This window comes from Cimex lectularius, unplaced genomic scaffold (genome assembly GCF_000648675.2).
Source record: "Cimex lectularius strain Harlan isolate CLEC.00 unplaced genomic scaffold, Clec_2.1 scaffold4, whole genome shotgun sequence".
NCBI lineage: Eukaryota > Metazoa > Arthropoda > Insecta > Hemiptera > Cimicidae > Cimex > Cimex lectularius.
Genome location: NW_019392723.1, coordinates 976,564 through 998,448, shown reverse-complemented (window position 1 = coordinate 998,448; position 21,885 = coordinate 976,564). Strand labels below are relative to the sequence as shown.

Genomic DNA, 21,885 nt, shown 5'->3' with positions numbered 1-21,885 from the left:
TATCGCGAGGCGGAGGCTCCTGCGTGCCCAATTCAGGCTATTCGCCACTAGTGGGGGGAAGTGGTTCTTCAGAACGTGGAGTGCATCATCCGACCGCAGACAGACCATGAAATTTATTCTTGTTATTGCGGTAAGTACATCGTTTTATTATTATCCGATGCTATCTTTTAAGCCGATTAGTAATAAGGAATATTTCCAGTTTTGGAACTGGTCAAAATCTTGTTTTATACAATTTTTGCATGCATTGGACATAGCGATATGTGTTGTATGGAGATGCTTCATTGCCCAGCCACACATATTTTCCCCAAAACAGGAAATTCTAAATACTCATTGGATTTACAATTTTCAAAAAAAAAAGGTGTATATATATTTTTTTTAAACTCGACCTCATTGAGTTAACTGTATATTCAAAGCAGTAGTCCCTTAAGAGTTATTATATTTTCGATATCAACGATCACCAAATATAAAAATTATACACAGTAATGTGTCAACCGGCAAAGTTTGTGTTCTTTTTATCCTTTTATCTTTGTGAAGCGATTTGTCCTTGACCCATCTCCCGTTATAAAAGACTAACGGCTTCTCTTCTCGGTTCCTTTCGATTATTGTAAACTTCCAGGCGAGTAGACCGGTGGCTCCATGGCCCATGTTTAAAAAAAAAATCCACATATTTATAAAATGTATAATTTAAAAGGCACTACTTCAACCTGAGAATACAGGAAGCAAACCGGTTGAGCAGAAACTGTAATCTTAATCGTAAAATGTACAACACAATGGATATTCTTAAACCAAAACCCGCTTAAGAATGAAGAAAATATGATTTCTTGTAAGGCTTATGACCATTTAACCGAAAAAGAAATAGTCTTCAGTAGTATTTTAATAAGTCAATGTGTCAATCTCTATTTAAGATAAAATTATGGCCTGCCCTTTGTCATTTATTTATTGATCAAAACATATAAATAAGATCAATAATAAACTACAAAAGATAAACGATACTGTGATATAAAATATAAACTATTATATACATTGGCATTATGTAAAAGTAACGAATGTGAAAACATCGTATTTTTCAATTTTGTTGGTTGTGATAAAATTTCGAATCTCATGATAAACATTACTTTATATAATTTTTTTCTTTATTTTGTAAATTATTGTAATATTGTTTTCCTTTTTTTCTACTGATTTGCAATTATAGTATAGTAGATTTACACTTAGGCATAGTTGTCTACTTGAGGTGGTAGCAATGTTACCAACTTACGCCTCATCATAGTTGCCTGCCTGAGCTGGTAGCGACGTTACCAACTTACGCCTCAGCATAGTTACCTATCTGAGGACGTAGCATTATTACCAACTTACGCCTCATCATAGTTGCCTGTCTGAGGTGGTAGCGACGTTACCAACTTACGTCTCAGCATAGTTGCCTGCCTGAGGACTAGCCATGTTGCTAACTTAAACCTTAGTATAGTTGCCTTCCTGACGTAGTAGCGGCGTTACCAACTTACATATCAATACAGTTGCGAATAAATATTATTTTCAAATAAAACTAATAATAACTATTACAATCTCAACATTACTTTCTATATTTTTTTTGCTCCTTTTTTTATCTACTAATTTGCAAATAAGTACGAGTGAAGTTTATTCAGAAGAGTGAAATCAGACGTGTCAGCGGTAGAGATAGTTGGATTTTCTTCATATGACTCACTTATCCTACTTTCGTGTGTTTTACATTGATGTTGGAGCGTTTAACTTAATTTTTAATTTTATTTCGAGTGATTTGTGCTTTGATTTCCAATTGTATTTTATTTTCCAGCACTTGTCTTTTTTTATTTAAGTCAATTATATCTATTACAGTGTGCAATAGTAGTGAGCAAAAAATGTATAGCGTCTTCACTGCTAAAGGATCCTTTAAGAAACAAAGGTGGAAAGGTCGATGCGACTTCAGAAGAGAACAACGAAGGATACTACCAATTTCTTGAAGCCGGGTCAGCAAATCCGCCGAAAGTGAAACACCCCCCGTATTACAAATCTCCGCTACGATGTCCAGGTACTGTTCGTCTTTAACTTTCTCTAAATACAACATAAAGAAAAATTATAAGTACTGCCGGAAGAAAAGGTTTGGAAATTTGGCAGCCTTCAGCCAAAGTCCAAATGCAACCATTTTTCCATGAGTAAGAATTAGGACTTTTTCTATTCACAAATAGACTTTCTTTCTAGCTGCATATAGTCAGTCTGATTTCAAGTAATGTCCATCATTTTCTTCTTCCCGCCGTCAATCTACAAAATTATATAGCCTCCTCTTTACGATATCTTAACGCCTTATCCTAACCCTTACCCTACCTAATCTAACCTATTTTATCTCACCTAACCTAAACCAACCGATGCGTACTCCCCGGTTACAAGAAATAGATGACAAAATGGTCGCGCAATAAAACTTTATCTAGCCCAAAAGCACATCCATGTTAAAATTAAATTGATGTTGCTCAGTGAGTTGAAACTGTTATGATATTCAAGTTTCTGCATGTGGAAGCTGATTTGCCTGCGCTGAATGGATGTTTTTTCTACCTTTCTAACTTCCCAATTATCCATTAATCCTGGCTTTCAGTTTAGCTGCACCGAGTTGATGGAGGTGATTTGAAAGAATTGTCATATTTAGTAGAAATATGTTCATTTTCCAGTCTTTTCTTGAAGAAGACATGAGATTATCATCAGCTTTTCCCGTGATCGCTGTCGATTTGGTTATCTAGATTCCTCTGCATCAAGGAAAAACATTGAATCGTGTATATGTGACCAAACCCGTCCATAACTGTACTAAATCTAACCAGTCTCTAACCCTAAGGGCCGATTTACACTGCCTATATTGCGTTGCGATAGCGTACGACTAGAAGTTGAAATTGCAAAGTAAGTAGCTTCGTTCACTTAGCATGGATCAGCTTGCGACCTATTTACTCTGCATGCGATGAGCTAGTTGTAAAAATTTTGTGGTTTTTTTTTATATTGTCGTCTACAAAAATCACGTTGAAACAATAATTATTAATGTTTGTAACGACCCCGATCCCGATATTCAAAAAATATTCACAACAAATATAAAGTTGTATTAAAAATAAAATTTGTTTCTTACATATTGTGCTAGATATTTACCATCAAGAACATGCCTAATTGTTATCGACAATCTCCTACAAGTTTAGGAGAGACTTTCTCTGCTAACAATAAATCTTTTGCCCGCCACTGACCTATGGCGTGATTCCACCAAATACAAGTCTTTCATTTGACGGGCAATTATTATTTTTTGTAGCAGTTTGAAATTTTAATTGGATTTCTGGACCTAAGTGTGTTGTTGAATACCCACATTTTCACATCCTTCAACGTATCTCGACTACATAGCGAACAGTGTAAACGCCCTGTTTCGCTACCTAACCTAACCAAACTCATGCCTATGGAAATGCGAAAATGGTCACGATAAAGGAAAAACTGACTGCGTCTTTTCTATCTCTCTGGACTGATACATGGTGAACTATTTTCTATGAAAGTGTAAAGAAATCTTCAGCCTAAATCCTCCTCGTTTAAATATTCTCAAAACACCTTTTGCCCGCCCTCCAAAAGAAATGACTTTACATCGTTTCTGAAAATGGTGTTTGTAAAAAAAATAGGAGGAAAAGAAATGAATGTCTCACAGTTTTTGTGGTTGAAGAGAAAGTGCTGGCAAATTCATTGTGATAATCCCTACTTCCTCCGAGAAACCCTACATTCTCCAAGAAATAGGTGACAACTTAAGCTACATGCGGTCGAGCATTATCATGCATTAACACGAAGTTGTCCCCAATAAATGGAGCGAATCGCATCACAGCTTCCAGAAGAACTTCCTCAAAGTAACTTAGTGCAATCAAAGATCCATTGTGTATGATGTTCGGTTCGATGCGGGCATGGTTCATTCCACCCCCTACCATCACTGTCTGAAAAGGCACTCACGCTCGACACATTAACCATGCATTCTCCACACACGGTCCCGGTCATCCGATTACCACATACCAAACCGACACTCATCTGAGAAGAGAACAGTCCCTCATTATTTAAGTGACCAAGCGAGATGCTGATTTGCCAGCAGTAGAATTTCAAATCGGTGTCTCTTCTGTAGTAGAGAACCTAATGCGGTATGTCTAGATACTAGGCTATATACGTCGCCTTCTGATGATTGTTTTAGAGGCCATCTTTGGATGGTAGTTAATTACCTACCAAGGAAGCCGTTAAATGACGGTAAGAGCAATAAAACTGTCGTCTCTAACCGTCGTACAACGCGATCGACTATTAGCTTCTCTTCGATCGAGATTTCCGGTGGCCTTAAGGTGCTGTAGATCATCATGGATGGTAGAGTGCGGCCTTGGCATGCAACAGACGCTACGTCCGTCGTTGGCCAAAGCACCTGCCCGAGCGAGATCTTCTCGATTTGAAATCATGGTTTTAAGGAAAAAGATTATTAATTACTTTTTACTCAAATTTATTGTTTTATCAAAGAAAAAAATTTTTTTTTAAATTAACATAAATGGACAATTTGGCTCTCGAAAGGATGTGTGGTGACCACCTGTGGTTACCAAGTTAAGTAGTTAAGTTAGCTAAGTATGATGTCAGTTGCTGTTGGTTTTCTGAATATGCCCGACTGTCACTTGTCGTCTGTTTTTATGATTGCTAGGTCTGTAAAATTTATATTGTTGTTTGTTTCTATTTTTGCGGTGAATTTTATGTTTTTATGTAGTGAGTTCACCTAATCATCCCCATTAATCCTTGTTATTACGGAAAATAAACAAATAAATATAACTGTCCGGTTTTTTGAGTGTGTTGGGCTTTAAATCACATGTTGTCTTTATTTAGAATTGGCAGTCAAACAGTAACATTTTACGACTTCGGCCACTAACGGATATTTACGATACGTTTATAGAATGTAATCCTCTTACCTTGTCGCATTCGTCGGTACAAGCGTTATTTGGTGGATCGTGCACGGCTTAAGAATTGGAATTGGGCGCTCTTGAGAATCTTAATTTCATCCTAAGAAGTAGAACCGATGGATAATTCGACTTGGGTGAATTTTACAACGTCCGTTCTCACTGAATCGACTGATTAAGAGCGTAGGAGGCCAAAAGGAAAATCGCTCGTAAAAAGTAGCTCAGCCTTTGAGTCATCTTCTGATGACGACGACCACTTTTCTGTACACGAATCTGGATCTTATTCTTTTAGTGAATAGGAAACCGTTGAGTGTGAAGGGATAAAAGCTGGGGACCTCGTGGTCTGAGTGAAAAAGGAGGACATAAGCTCAAACTTCCTGGCAAAAATAGAGAAACGGTTAAGGATGACGACGTTAATAGAAGGAGCCAATGTTATATTTTATAAACGGATGTTTCCCTCTACCAGATTTTTTGAAACCAAGGGAAAATCCTTTGGGTTAAAACCTAGTAACTGCCACGTCCATTGAAGAATAAGAACCCGTTTTCAAGGAGCGATTTACTTTAACGTTGATCTGACAGAATTAATTCGCGCTGAAACCTCATAAATAAATTTATGCTATTACATACGTACCTATTTATTTATTTTTCAATTTTAATAATCTCTCAGAACTTAATAAATGTTTTTTTAATGTTTAAATAAATAAAATTTCACAGCATGTCAGTTATTTTTCTGATAACTTGGTTTATTAATCCACCGGGCAGGTTGTGACCGCTTGACCTAACCCCAAACCAGTTAGGTTAAGTGGTCATTTTGGGTAAACATAAAAAATTATTATTTTTGGAAGAAAATTTGTACTGTTTGGGCAAAATGAAAGGAGATTTTTAAAGTGAATCTCGTACAACGAATTCACACCAAATCATGAGAACATGGTGCAGTTTCTTTTGAATAAAGACTTTAAAGAAAAGTTGTCCACTTAACCTAACCTTCACTTAGTAAAAATAAAAGAAAACAGTATAATTCTTTATTTAACTGCTTGATAGGGAACGTCTTTATGGTGTTCTGTAATCACAAGCATTTCGGTCAATTCAAAAAGGCCAAAAGGTTTAGTGAAGGCTGTCTTCGGGGTATCGACCTCTGTTATGAGGATCTGGTGATATGCCCATTCCAAGTCCAAGGAGGTGAAAACAGTAACTCAGCTATGTTGGGCACCCCATAGCAATCGGGAGTGGTGCAGTTTTTAAGTCGTAAGTCGACCACAAGGATGGTAAGTAAAATCTTTTTTGGCTATGAGGTGTAGTGGGCTAGACCAAGCACTCTTGGATTGTTAGCAGATACCTTGCACCACCATCCATGAAATTCTTCTTTTGCCGCGGTGTACTTTTCTGGTGAGAGCCGTTGCACCTTTGCTAAGTACACCTTTCATAAGTAATGTCACAGGGAACGGTGAGGAGAATTGGAGAATCACACACAGTGCAACTGAGTGAATTTCATCCAGTGTATTTGACAATAAGCTACCTACCTTATATGTCAACCATTAGCCCCCTGGTTAGAAAGTTTGCTGCCAATGATTGGTTTTTGGACATCATCAAAGATGAATTATGAGGAAAATGGTTTTGCAAGTTAAACACCACTGGCCTGTAAGCATTGCTGTATATGTAGATTTGCTTCCTATTTGGAGTATATAGTCAGTAGTCATCCAGCCTAGGCTTGCCTTGCTTAGACCTGGATGATAGAAATTGCAGCTTACAGAGATTACATCCAGGCTGTATGGGGTACAACAGTAGCTGCCTCTCTTACTGCCCATTGCCGTTTCACTGTTTGTATTTGTACAAGTGGACCAAATGATTCATGATAGTAGCATTCGTCCTTCCCAGAGTATGAAAAAAGTTTCTTCTGATTTGGCCTGTTCAATCAGTCTGGCCAACGACTCTGAGGGATGGTTAGGAACTCTGAGATTGTTAAGAGCTGTTAAGAAACCACTAGCTAAGTTGCGCGTGTTGCATGACAGTTGTGATGGCTTTAGATCACCCAGGTCATGTACGAGTAGTGGCTGGATCCTGAAATGATCTGACTCCATATGAGTTGTTAAGAGCCTATCTCGTAGCTTTTCATAGGCATCTGGTCCTGGGATTGGTAATATGTCTGCTCCAAAATGTCATGTGGCAGGTTGACTACCATCAGGTGGAACTTACTGAAACCCGATTTTATTTTAGCCGACGCTTCCAGTTGGGCAAACCATAACTGCAGTTTGAATTTCCAGAAAGCTGGTATTACAATCAGGGATAATCTGGTGGTGTGGGTTGTTTTCTTCATCTTCCATGATGTGCTGTATGGTGTTGAGATCAATAACTCAGTCACTAAGGTACGCAAAGAAGTTTCATGTCGGCCAATCACTACTTCAGTGGCTGGTTGGGATGGTCCTGAAAAGTACTGTTACAAATTGATATTTTATACAGAATCATTGAGAGGCCAATCGCAGATGACCAAGAGAGTGAATTGAGGCCTTAATCCACTAGGTCGATGCTCTTGGTTGAGGGCTCTGGAGTGTAAAAGGTCAAGTTACTGCTGAAGTTCCTGGTTGGAATACCATGGGACAGTTGGGACTGCTCTTATAGAATCACTTACCCCTCCATTTCTTCTACACTCGCTCTTGACTGCTGAAAGCATTGCTTTAAAGATGTGACCGAAAACATCAGTGGTGCACAGCATGCTGTGTTCAGTCGTGGTCGTCATAATATTATAGAATATTACTTTGTTTATAACTATTATACATTAAAATTAGTTTGGCTGTAATAGATAGGTATAATAATTTAATTCAAGGCCACATAAATGCTGCAAGATGGTTTTATATCAATGAAAACAATACGAAATTGAATTTTTGATATTGGTTGCATTGACAGGTGCAGATAAGCCGTACGCTCCTGGAAAATCGTTGACAAATTTATGCGGGGATCTTAACAAAGGATTTATTCCTGAAAACCCGATGAACCAGACTATAGAAGGAATGCCATATCCATTGTAAGTTATAAACTGGTTTATATTGGAAATAAAACAAATTCAGCTTGCAATACCCAGTATCTATTAAAGTGTATGATCATTTATTTCTTATTGTAAAACAATAACTCAATATTTTCAGTGAACTAATAACAAATAAGACACTGCAGTTTCTTAGCCGTACACTTCCTATTCTCCAGAATGATGAAACTATACCAAAGGTGATAAATTACAATGCGAATGAAAAGCATTTTTATTATTCTAAAACCCCACAGAGGTATGGAACTCTCTTCTAAGCTGTAAACAGATTATTAATGGAATTAAATTTCTAGCACACATACAACTCGTGTTAAGAGGGAAGATAAAACAGGCTTAGAAGGGACTTTTAAAATCATCGGTGATTTCTTTTCCGATCCGAGTGACATATTGAATAAAACAAGAAAATTTTGTGAAAATGGACAAGGAATGTATGTTAATATTTTTAACATAGATTCGTTAATAAATAAAGCCCTTATTGTATTTAATCACATTTTAGGGTATGCGTACTCTACAGAGCAATACAAGGAGAGTCGGCTGGGTTAGAAATGAAAGAAAGGAAGGAAGACATATCATTGGATGAGATGCCATTGGATGGACCTCCAACACCTTGCCCAGCTAAAATTGAATACGCCACACCAGTATTTGCAAGAAATTACAAAGGCATTTGGAGATATGTCGTACAAATTCCATACGAAGGCTACTTTACACAAACAGTAGAAGTGACAAAATGTTTGTAAGTTTTATATCAAAGGTATTTTTTAACAACTCAGTCATTAAAACTATTTCCCAATCCAATATGGTATTCACAAAACCAATGACTAAATGTCAAAAATCTCATCTTCTTCCTATGTCATATCACCCCATCGGTTAGCTGCTATTACTTGTCAAAATCCTTGCAAAATTCCTCCTTAAATACCTACATCCCATCATTTAAAGCTTGTGTCGTTCTATCGTATCAATTCTGGTTCAGGTGACACCACTCTATCACTAAACTTGAGCGGAAAGAATGCTGCTAGATGTGATGCAAGCCTTCAATCTAGTGTGGCAGCATCGTTTGTTTTAAAAACTCAACTGCATCCTTCATTTATTACTTCCTCTTAAATTCCTGTCTGATGAGTATATTCAAGTTCAAATTGGAACATCCTTCTTCCTCATCATCTATGCGAAGTGGTGTTCAGCAAGGCAACATCCTCATTCCCATTCTCTATTCAATATACATTACAGGCATTCCTTTCAATCCTGATACTAGGCATATGATACTGCCATTCTTTCAGCAAACCCAGACTCAGTGACATCTTGTGCCCCGAACTCTAGTTTGTAAAAGTGGTAAAAGAAAAGAAGGGTCAGACTGAATGACACCAAATCCCAGGAAATGACATCACTCTTTGTTGGATCACCTCTTCACCAATTGACTACAACTCTGTTCCACTCACTGCAACCAATGTTGTCCATTATTTGGGACTTTACTTGAAACCTGTAACCAATTGGACAGGCATAAAAAACTTAATATTATAGAACTGAACTACTCAAAAGACTGTTTGACAATAACACTATTAAAACTAATCTGGATTAACAAAATTGAACAGTGGGGCTCAACCAAGCATTCCAACCTCCAAAGAATACAGTCTCTCCAGAACAAAATCTTTCGAACCATTGTCCAAGTTCCCGACTTTGTATTCATACAGACCTCAAATACCATTTGTCCTTGAAACCACAAGAAGTTGATACAGATGCATTCATGAAACCCTTGTCTCAGCCCTTCATCCCAAACCCTTCCCGACAATCCTCTAAGAGCCTAGAGCACCAATATCCTTGTGATTTCCTTCCTATTTAGGGAAGTGAAGATTGTTGTGATAGTAGTATAACTAACCAAAATTCTATAAAGACAACACAGTCACTTGTAGCACTGTAGCACTTGTAACATAAAAACTATATAACATATATTCCTGATATTTGATACAATACCTTTCTTATCAATCAGATGGTATACTTTGCATTTTATAAAAATCTTTAAAATATTATTGCAGAAATACAAGGTGCCACTATATGGAAGGGAAATGCTTATCATCGCCTCGTTGGGTGAGCTTACTCGTTGCGGAAATATTCTACCCAAATGGTTTATCTGGACCAGTTAAAGAAGAATCCCAAAACAATGGTGTCCAGGACAGTCAAGCGTATAGCTATTATAAAACTAAGGACACAATTGAAGAAGAAGAACAAACACAATGTGATGGCATTGACAAAAACGGTTGTTATCAGGTAATTGAGACTAGTTTATAAAAAACAATAAAATACTAAAGTATGTGTCACTATTTTATATTGTAGAACTGTTCAGAGTTTAGGGATTATTTTGTTGTAGACTGTGTTGCTATAATATGCAAAAAAGTTTACTTTGGTCTTCACCCTCTTAAAAGTTATTTAGCACCTTATAAAATATATTTTGTATTATAATGTACATTTCAGGCTCAGTGGTTCATCCTCAGCCTGTAAAGTCAACAAAAAGATAAAGTAACAAAGCTCAGGGTTGCTGAGGATAGGCAGATGAGCATGAAATATCCATTATAATAAAAAATAAAATAAAAATTATGCCAAAAAACACTTGGTTTTAATTTTTCAACCATCTAAACTGTAAACCATGATAGAACAAATGCTTATGATATAAGCGACATTATAGCACTTTCTCTTATTTTTGTTTGTATTCTCAAATTTCAAACTGTTTCACTAGAAATAAAAATTCCTTGCTTGTAAAATTACAGATTGGCACAATATGCCAGTGCAAGAGGTCTCTTTTTCAAATTTCAAATAACGGTTTTACAAACTACAACTATAATTCAAGCATAAAAGAACATACCCTGCCATACTAATAAAATTTGAATTTAGTGTAACAAAAACAAACAACGCAATAAAAAATGAAGAGACTTAGCAGTCACAGTCTCAGTTTTTGTCATTACGAACACTTTTCATGTCTTATTTTTTATTAATATTACTTTTTTTATTTTATTTTTTTTTAATTAATTAATTTATTTTTTTGTAGGTACGCCTTTACTATGACTGGTTTCTTATTCCAGGGAGCTGTAAATGCTGGCGAACAGAATACATTTACAGATACATTAATCTTAGTTAGACTACAAAACTTTTGCAATTAAATAAAAAAACAAATCAAATTCAAAGATTTTGGAGTTAAAATAGGGCTTGTTTCTATAATAAATCAAATGATAATTCCTTAAATAGCATCGGTGGAGAATAGTGAAGGTTAACCCATGAAAAATTAACAATGTTAAAAATTCAAATTAAATGTTATTTTTGTATTGTTAAAATAAATTTACAATTGAACTCAATATATCAAGTAAAAATTATTGACTGATTGGAAATATGATCTCTTTATAGTTCACTGGTTTTAATCATTGTTTTCTTTCTATTAAGACATTTCTTCCTAAATAATTACATTTTTCGATAAATTTCAGTAAAATTTCTAATCGCCTTTTAGAAATTGAATCCATGACAAAACATCAGCAAAAAAATTGCTTAACAGATGTGGTTACTTTTCCAAATAAATAATTTGTATCAATTTCCTCAGTACATTTTAGCATGAGCATTATTTGTTTTTTTATAGTATTGCATTTTTATATTGTATATAATTACCAAAATAGTAGCTTCTGAATGTACATATAGCTTGAACAATTATAATTATTTTTTAAACTTTCATCTAAAGTTTGGTATCTAATTTATTCTCTTGTAAAGAGCCATAATTTTCACCATACTTCTCTCAAAGATCCTTTTTTTTTTCTTTTTTTCTCCTTAAATAAACATAATATTTAACTATTTTATTTTTGATAATGTGACTATCCATTGCATAATGAGTTTACATATGTTATGTAATATATATATATTTTTTAGAATAAGTATTCTGTACGACTTGCATGCTGAACAGATACAACAGTTTGTTTTTATACCTATTTGAGACAATAATATTAGCTTAAAAGAGATTAGAGAAATTAACAGATTTTGTAAAATTAAAAGGACAATCGAAATAAATAAATTTGACAGAATTGTTTTAATGTACAACATTTAACTTACCTTACACTTACAAACAAATTTAGTTGCATTTGCACTTAGAATGATAGATAGCATGTATCCATGATTCAATGTTTTTCCGTGAAGTAGAGAAAATCACCAAGTCACAGGATAACCTCGAAATTTTTTTATAAAGTGAACTGCACAAATATTGTCGACAAGCAAGCTTCGCTTTTTTTTTTTTTTTAATCTCAACAACGTTCTGAATTGATTGAACACAACTGACAGTACAGATCAAGGTTGTTTTGCATAGAAAAATTTGCAAGCTAACACTTTGTTCTTGGTTTTATTATAAAATTTATTTAAAAATAATCACAGCATATGATTTAAGTAGTTACATTGGCCAGTGTATCATCTAAAACCGGGGAAAATGTCAGTAATGCACTGTAAGCTAGAAGTAATTTTTTCCAGTAGCAGATCACTTCAGTTATCTTCAAGTTATTTTTAACAAAATTATAACCCCTTTCGGCGATCTGTTTTGCAATTTCCTCTTCATGTTTGACAAACAACAGCAATTTCCTGCAGAAAAGATATTAAGTAAATTAAAAATATAAATGTAATTTGAACAGGCAAATATGATAACATTGTTTTTTATTATGATACCAGAATCTTTTTCACATAATGGTTGTGTGAGACATTATAAAATATTAAAAATAGAAAAACTGCTTAATGAAAAGGTGTTAAACTCAAAACAAATAAATTTTGAGTTTTTCTACCTTGCCTTTAATTTATTCCTTTACACTTTCTAATTAATTAGATTTTTTTTAATATTGTCCAATAGTTGGTGTTAACTTAAAACACAACTGTGCAATTTGAGAATGCATGCAATTTTATAAGGCATTCACATTCATTATAAAATTAAAGACTTGAGTTTAAGACTTACTTATACTGCTCTTGAGTATAATTACTGTCGACAGGGATGTAATGAATCCAAGGTTTCAAATTGTCGTAGAAAAATTCTTTCCATTCGTTGCCTACATGGAAAACTAGAGATTTACAGAGAAATAAATACTTCAGTCTAAAACTTGCAGCTACACCACGGAAATTGAATAAATAACGGTATCTACAATGGTCTTCTAATGGTATTTCGTCGGCTGCTGGGGCATTCAATGTATCCTGCAAATAAAAAAAAAACATCAAAATTTATATTACATTATGTCTGCTAATATTGAGTTAAAGTTCACTGGTAGGTTGAATCGAATTACATTCCCTTTGGAGACATTAAAATTATTAAAAGTGATGCAGGTAATACTGAAACGTGATGGTATAGGGGAAAAAAGAAGTGTTGGCTGTACAGCTATATTTAGTCACACATTGTTCAGCAAGAATAAACATATCAGATTAAAGTACAACTGATTAAAAAATTGTGAAATTTCACTAAATGGTTTGCAGTGAGGTGAACCTGTAATTCAGTCATTACCAATATTTTGGTATACCAATCCTCGCTGGGAGTGAGATCCAATGTGATTCGGCACTTAGCCATCTTCAGTGTTGGGTGTGCCATGACCAGTAATGACCAAATTATTAATTAAAGAACCATAAAAACTAAAAATATTTAATAAGTGTGAATTTTATAGCCTAAATCGACAGGCAGTAACATTAAAAAACCTCATAAAGCAACAGAACAGATTCACAGTTTTTAAAATAATTTTAAAAAATGTGTAAAACTAAAGTAATAGTGTAGACCTTTGTGTTTCCACAGTGGTCAAAATTGCCAGTGAGATACTAAGAGATTAAATGAGCTATAGAATAATAAATCTATGTACAACTAATTGTTATTTCAGACAGGAATGATAAGAAGTAATGTATTTCACCTTGTCTGATTTCCAAGCTTGATTTTTTGTGTAAGCCGCATCAAGCAGTGTTGGATCTGATCGGGACAATCGAATCAAATTATCTCTCTCGGAACTTGTTCTTGATCCTCGGAAGAAAGCAATGTTTAGTTTCTTCTCCCATGGCCACTTATCAGACATTTCGATTATTTTCTTTCTATGCTCTTCCCACTTTCCGATGCCGACTGGATAAATCTTGATTGCTGGGCCTCCCTTCCAAAAACTCCAGGCGGGATACATAATATCAAAAAAACTATCAGTCTAAAATAAACAATTAAGATTTATTAAATAATAAATAATAATTAATTAATAACATAATAATTAGGCCAATCCTTACACTTATATTTCACATTAAAAATATACATAAACACATTCAAACCAATTCTCATCATACTTTATAGAGAGAAAAAAAAGTTAAATTTAAGTTAAACTATTCCTATAGCAGTTCTAAACAAATAAAAGAGTACACACCTTGCTAAATGAAAACACCGGAAGACGTAAATTAAAATGACGATTCACTTGTGGCCAGTCATGAAAGTTCACGACAAATTCGACATCAGGTAATTCATTACGAATTTTATTTAGGAAATAATCGACCCCTTCACAACGAGACGGAAACAGACAATCATGCCGTCTGTAAACCTTATTATTTATCACTTGATATTTAACACCACTGAAACAGAAAAAACAAAACAAAATATATTTCTTATATATGCCTTATTGTTTTGGTATCACTAAAACCAATCAGAAAAACTAAAATTTTATGTAATCACAAAAAATAAGAAAGAAATCTAGAAATTGAAACAATGTTAATGATAATTAGGCCGATCCTTTCCCAAGAGAAACAATAATTAAGAAATAAATACTTAAACAAAAAAGTTAAGAAATAAATTGGATTTTCAAACTTTTTGGAATCTTGAGCAAAACACTAAAAAAAGTTTACTCTAATATTAACGCATACGATTGACCTAAAAAAAGAGTCATTAACAATTTAATAATAGTGTGAGATTTCCACATTACAGGCCCACAATTGAGGATGATGAGAAGTTGAAACGCACTTTTCAGACTGAAGCAGCAAGCAATTAACAAGTTCAATGCTGGTGACCTGCGTGAAAGCCAAACTGGCTCAATTGATGGACTGATCACCTGCAGATCATGATGTGTAACATTTCTAGGAAAAGGAAATTTTTGCCGTCTAAGAGGGATAAAATTGAATTACCAGGCCACACTGAATGTGTTCAAACTATCCTTGTTTGGGTAAGGGGGCATACAAGGCAGAGGGTCAATGGCATAAATCGGCCAAGGAAAGTTCCTGAACACTCTGGATCAAGGTATAGTCATGAATAAAAAAAAAAGCAAATTCAGTTATTACTGCCAAGCTTTTGACCTATTTTAAGGCCATCATCAGGACATTGTCACTTTTCAAAGAAATTTGAGATCACCTGTAAAAAAAATAGGTAAATGTTTCATATCAATTGAACTCTTGAGTCAAAAATGACGACGTAGTAGTCATCTCCATCTTTGTGCATCTTCTCACTCAAACCTATCCGTTGTAGGCATCTAACTTGAATACCACCTCACTCTGATAGAAGAAGGGGACTGACAAATGGAGACTAAAAGTGAATTAAATAAAATGTTTTTTCACTAAGAAAGTTACTGTGCCATTACAACTGATTGACATACTGCTACCTACTGGTACATAGTACAATACCTGGGACTGTACTAAAATGATTGTAATCCACTCTAGGCTGAAATAAGATGAACCGCTGCACACTGGTCCAAAAGTGGTGTAAAGCAACTAAAACCTATTGTCACACTCATTACAAAATATTTCTGTGTTCATTCCTCCTCTGCCAAGGTAAAGGTGTTATAAAGTGTTATAACCTGTCATATGTTAAGATTAAAGACCTTGGTTCAATGGGAAAGTATTCAGTGAAAAAGTTCATCAAAGGACTATCACAGAAACTTACAGCAGAACTACCAAACTTAGGATATGTTAGGGCTATAATGAAAGTAAGAATGCTGATTCCGGAGGCGTATGTATACCTAGATAGACTGTGGCAAATACTGTCAGGAAGTAGAAACAACAGAAGTCCCTTGGTGGTACGAATATCTGAGGCTGAGATTCCTGCTTCTCAGAGAGGAAAAGCCAAGGCCTAAGGGATTCCTATGGGAACCCTTAATAAAGCTTTGGAATGTGGTAAAAAGCCTTAAGCTTAATGAAGATCTCTAAACAATGATTGGGACCACAATAGACCAACATTGATCACAAAGAGGGAGACTCCTTCTAACCTACTGTCCAAACTACAAATAATGACTTACCTTGTATACGTTTTTCCAAGTAGTTCTTTCGTTATTCCATCCTTGAAAGGTGCTAAATCGTTCGCTATCACATTATCATAGCAGGAACAGTTTTCACAGGATGTTTCTTCATACGTTTTAAGCGCTTCATGTATTGCATTTATGTAATTTTGGTGTTCTGATAAAAAAAAGGAACAAAATATTTAAAAATTGTTTTATCAATATAAAATATTTGTACTATATGTGACTTTAACATAACACAAAAAGAAAATGTGATGTTATAAATTATTATCACATCATAATCTGTACCTGACCCTCCCCCCCAACAGATATGAGATCTATACAAATTGTTATACTGTTACCACATATACAAACGATACAAAATTAAATTATTTTAACATGTCTCACACAAAACTGGCGGTAGGAAGTTAAGACAATATTCTGGATTTTTGTTATTTGAAGCACAATTATTAGCTACATACACACGCACGCGCGCACACACACACACACACACACACACACACACACACACACACACACACACACACACACACACACACGCATGCGCACAGGACACACAGGACAAATCAAGCTAATAAAATTTTGTTAAAGTAATGCACATAACATGACGGCTCACTGGCTTTACACAGCAATAATAAGACCCAAAATAACATATGGATCACTAATTTGGTGAACAAAAGTTCAACAAAAATTAGTTACCCAAACATTAGGCAGCATATAAATATTTGTTATTTGAAGCACAATTATTACGCACGCACGCGCACACACACGCATGCGCACAGGACAAATCAAGTTAATAAAATTTTTGCTAATAATTTAGCAAACCCTATGTTTCATAGGGGCATTGAGAATAACCCCTACAGGTGTGCTAGAAACTCTACTATACCTCTACTACCTCCACTGGAAACATTTATACAAGGAAAAGCTCATTTAGGCTCTAAAAACAATCAAATTGGATGGGAACTAAACAATTCGGTCATACAACCATAATTAATAAAATCTGACACCCATTCTTTGAAATGGGGACTGACTATATGATTCTGGAAACATTCTTTACAACATCCTGTAAAGTCTCAACAGACTGTAGAGGTGAAGACGAATTCAGGAGAGCATCAATATCATCATATGGTATACAGATGTCTCCAAAATAGACAAGGAACTGGATTAGGTGTTTTTTTTGTACAAACCCAAAATATGAGCAATTAAACACATAAGAGAAATTTTTCAAGCAGAAAAACGTGCCATCAATGCTTGTGCCCTAGAAAATTTTAAAAAAGGTTGAGCAGAAAAAAATTCTCATAAGATCGGATAGCCAAGCAGCTATTAAAGCATTAGCTTGTAAAAAAAATTGCATCAAAACTAGTCAGTGAATGCATCCAAAATCTCCAAAACATGGGGAAACACAACAACCTTTGTTTGGAGGTTTTGATAGTAGTGATAAACAATCAATATCTTGTTTGATGCGAGGACATAAAGGAATTTTGGATAAGGTAAAATGCAGATACACTAGCCAGAGAAGCATCTTTAAGACCAAACCACTACCCTGAAGACCAACAGACCACCCTGAAGCTATATTTGGGATAACAGAAACAAACACAAAATCCTCCAACACAGAATATATTAACAAACAAAAAAAAGAGAGAAAAAAAGAGAGGGAGAGAGAGAGAAAAGTGGATAAACTGTAGGGGCACTAGACCCAGTAAACTTATGCTAAACAATCCTCACCAAGACTAGCAAACTCACCGCTGGAAGGGAGAAGTGATAGGACTATTAAACCAGTCACTGGCATCTGAGAGAACATCCACATAAAATGGGCATATTCAACGATGATCCCATTTGTAAATTATGCAATGAGGAGAAAGAAACAGACACTCATATCATCTGCAAATTTGAAGCAATGTCTCAATGGAGAAATTACCTAGGATACAAAAAGAAGGGAAAAACCCCCGGGAATGAAATTGTAGCAGTGACAGTCAATGACCTAACACATCTGGGAAGAAGGATTGAGCCAATTGCACTGAATTAGTGAACTAGGAAGGTACAATAGGCGAGAAGGCTGCAGTGCTTGGGGAGCACCCCACTTCCTAGTATCTATCATCAACTAGGAGAGGAAAAGCTTCAAGCAAGATCCTACACTAAGGAGCCACTGGCAAGGCTATGGAGTTCGATTAACAACTTGAAGCTGGCTACTGAGTTATAAAAATAGAGGAACACAACATCAATACACATAACACAAAAAGTTTTTTTTAAACATTTGATGTTTTGTTTTATATATACTTTTGTAACAAATAGAGTACCTTCAACTTTATTGTGCTAGACATCTTGTATTACAAAGTTTCTTTTAAATAAAGGCCTTATATTTGAACGCTTTATATCACATCGATTTGATGAGCCAAATTCAGATAGGTAAAGGTTCAATCCTAAAATTATGAGCAAGCTAAATAGTAGTTTTGTTAGCAAATATTTATAATAAATAAAAACACTCTTACCATCATATTAAAGTGTAATTATTTAAACTTTATTATATTAGTTTGTTGTACAAATTTGTAATAGGAATACATTTATTACACTTTGCGCAAGTATAGAAAGTTATTGAAAAATGTTCAGCCCGTTGTTATTGGAATTTTGTTAAAAACCATATTAATAATGAAACAAATTAACTTACGATTCAGATATGGTGTCAATACGGATCTTTGTCAATAAAATAAAAACATGTAAGAAACTGTCAAGTGTAGCTGAAAAAAAAGGCAATAACACTTAAGAATAGTACACAGATACTATCAACACATAGAGGTTTATAGTTTTAAAAATAAATAAATTTATTGATATAGCAAAACGTGTGATTAAAATGAATAAGAAATTATAGGGCATGTCAGGCGTCAAAGGGTTAAATCAGAGCCCCAGAGGGTGATAAATCTCTTCCGTGTTGATCCCCCCTAAAAAAAAGAGTATATGCAAGAACTGAACAAAATTACATATTCAAACCAATAAGAAATGGTGATATAAAGATGTTGCTATGTCTGACAGGCTAATGTTTAAGTCAAAGTTAAAAATTTCATCGTATGTTCTGTTTAAATGGCTTGAATGTGATAAAAAGATCTTGCTATATTCTTAGTTGTGTTATTCTTGCTTAAATATAACAGGGAAAAATTCATCTAGCCAAATGCCAACTGAGAATGTTGATATGTAATAATATAGCACATAGTCCAATTCTTACTTGTATACTGACGGTCAAAAACAGAAAGAGCCACCTGAGCTGGAGTACTCAGGATGAATCAGAAGTCCAAAAGACTTTAAACTTAGGTAAACACACTACAGTTTTCCAGTCTGAAATCATAGCAATTGAACATTGTGCCAGAGAAATAAAAGGCTAGGAACACAGGAAGATAACCCATTTTCTCTGACACCAGGCAGCACTTAAGGCTTTAGCTACATGCGTTGTAAAGGCAAACAGTGTATCAATTCCTGGCAGGAGTCAGTAACACCAATGACCTGACAATGAAAAGTGGGCATGTTGACCAAAAAAGGAGCCAATATGAATTCTCTATTCTCCAAAAAGAATCATCCAAAAATTGATCCATAATGATACCAAAATCTGATGGAACAACAACCCCAGACATGAGGTACACAAAGAGATTCATAGAAGGACCAAGCGACAATCTTACAAAGGAATTAATAGAAGGTAACTGCAAAAGAACTAGGATTCTGGCTGGACTAAGGACAGGGCACTGACATCTAAGAAGACACATGTACCGGATTGTTGTACACACAGAAGAAACACAGCGCAGATATTGCCAGGAAAAAGAGAAGACCACAGAATACATGTTCTGTATTTGTGAGAGTCTATGTAGAATAAATTTTTGCAACTAGGAGAGGAAAAGCTTCAAGCAAGATCCTACACTAAGGAGCCACTGGCAAGGCTATGGAGTTCGATTAACAACCTGAAGCTGGCTACTGAGTTATAAAAATAGAGGAGCACAATATCTACTCAGGTCGAGGTGCAGAAGGCCTTATAGCCACCTCTTTTATCCCTACATAGCACATCTAAAACAGATGTGGCAACCCTGTTAGCCCCTAATTAGACAAAACATCTCAGGAATTTTAATTAGCTTTAATGACAAAGGGTTTAGTGTAAATTTTGTTATTTTCAGAATGGTATTAAGTATGGAATGGCTACAGCATTATGCCCAATGGTCATAAGAGAATAACCAAGCTGAAAAAGCAGGGCAAATCCATTGTTGTCGACAACAATCTACTAACAGTAGTAAAATGGGCATTCGATTCCACACATGTAATTGAGTGGTATAGAATGGAAGAACGTTAATTATCTTGCTCAGAATAGGTAGTAATGATTTACTGAACATCATAGCGCATACCTCTGCTGGTCTGGTACCTGTAAATGTAAATATTACAAAGTTGAACAGTGGGAAACTGTTTTACAAACTTCTATATTAGAACCAATTCAGTTTAATTTTCCAATAGATATTTTTTAAATCAAGGGTTCTCATACACTATGAACTTAAAAACATCTTGCTCACTCCGTCTTACCTTGTCCTAGGATTCTATTTAACGGTTCACTACTTGTACTGGCGTCACACAAAGAAGCATTCTCAGTCTCATCTAGTGTACCTTTTACACTGCTGAATTATGTATCCCGACGCTGTCATTACCACCTAAGTCGAGCATTGTCTTCTAAGTCCAATCCTAGCAAAGGAACATCCAAAAAAACAACTTGTGCTTACTAAAGAATAGTGAAGAACCCCCATACCGAGAACCCGTCAAGTCATCTTAAAATGACAATGACTCGAGATATCCTCACTTCTAAATCCCTCATGTTGAGGGCCAGCGTTGACTGTTTTTTCCCATGTGTCCTCAAAGTGACAGTGCTGGCCATGGTGACAGTGTTGCATCCAGAAAGGATTACATTATAATAATAAATTAATAGTTAAGGCTATTTTTTATCGCCACATCAACGGTACATCATAACAAATAACTGTAAATATTTACCATGTAGATTGCATGTGAACATGCATGTTTTTTACACTCACAATCGGTTTTTTTTCCAAATGGATGCGTTTTTTGAAGAATTTTAGTGTTATAACTTGTATATATATCGCTAGGAGCATTAATAAACGTAAAACTCGTAAAGAAAAGTGAAAAAATGGGAAAAAAGTCGAATCCTCGACTGCTTTTTCGACGTGTGTTTACCTACCTTCGATGTAGAGGTTGTGCCGTTCTTCGGGTTGATTCCCTTTTGCCGGAGTGTAAAGTAGGAATGTGAAAAATGGAAAATAACGGAATAAAGGCATGGAAATTGGAAATACCCGTACGGAAATTTGGAAGGGAGGCGACAGCGACCAAAACAAACCGGCCCACGAGAATTGTCAACAAACAATTTTGACAGTGGTGGTGGGACCGCGGTAAGAAGTAACCAAATGAGTGACAGTGTTGCCAACTCTCTTTCGAATTCGGTGTAAAATTGTCCCAAACGTAATTATTCTTTTGCATGTCTTAATTTCATGAAAATAATGCATTAAAAATACAATTTATAAAAAACTGAAAGTAAAAGTGCCACACACAAAACAAACAAACACCGTAAACACAGACACACACGCACGCACAAAAACACAGGTCTAATTCACTCTTTTACAAATTAAATTCACTATCAGTAAGTTTAATAAAATTAAACTCA

At 35.1% G+C, this 21,885-nt stretch overlaps 2 protein-coding genes across 2 annotated transcripts; one reads left to right on the top strand and one right to left on the bottom strand.

Moving 5' to 3' along the window:
- Window positions 1-12,014, top strand: LOC106671955. The gene is made up of 8 exons (XM_014402971.2): window positions 1-130; window positions 1,849-2,041; window positions 7,833-7,950; window positions 8,069-8,203; window positions 8,259-8,393; window positions 8,462-8,698; window positions 9,993-10,224; window positions 11,000-12,014. The coding sequence occupies exons 1-8, from the start codon at window positions 107-109 to the stop codon at window positions 11,087-11,089; spliced, it is 1,164 nt and encodes a 387-aa protein (XP_014258457.1). The 5' UTR covers window positions 1-106; the 3' UTR covers window positions 11,090-12,014.
- Window positions 12,015-12,322: 308 nt separating this feature from the next.
- On the bottom strand, window positions 12,323-21,612 carry LOC106671962 (O-glucosyltransferase rumi homolog). Its single transcript, XM_014402983.2, has 6 exons — window positions 21,406-21,612; window positions 16,194-16,350; window positions 14,343-14,544; window positions 13,854-14,132; window positions 12,923-13,155; window positions 12,323-12,558 (listed from the first exon to the last, which is right to left on the bottom strand). Exons 1-6 carry the CDS (start codon window positions 21,500-21,502, stop codon window positions 12,366-12,368), a joined length of 1,161 nt encoding a protein of 386 aa, XP_014258469.1. The 5' UTR covers window positions 21,503-21,612; the 3' UTR covers window positions 12,323-12,365.
- Window positions 21,613-21,885: the final 273 nt, after the last annotated feature.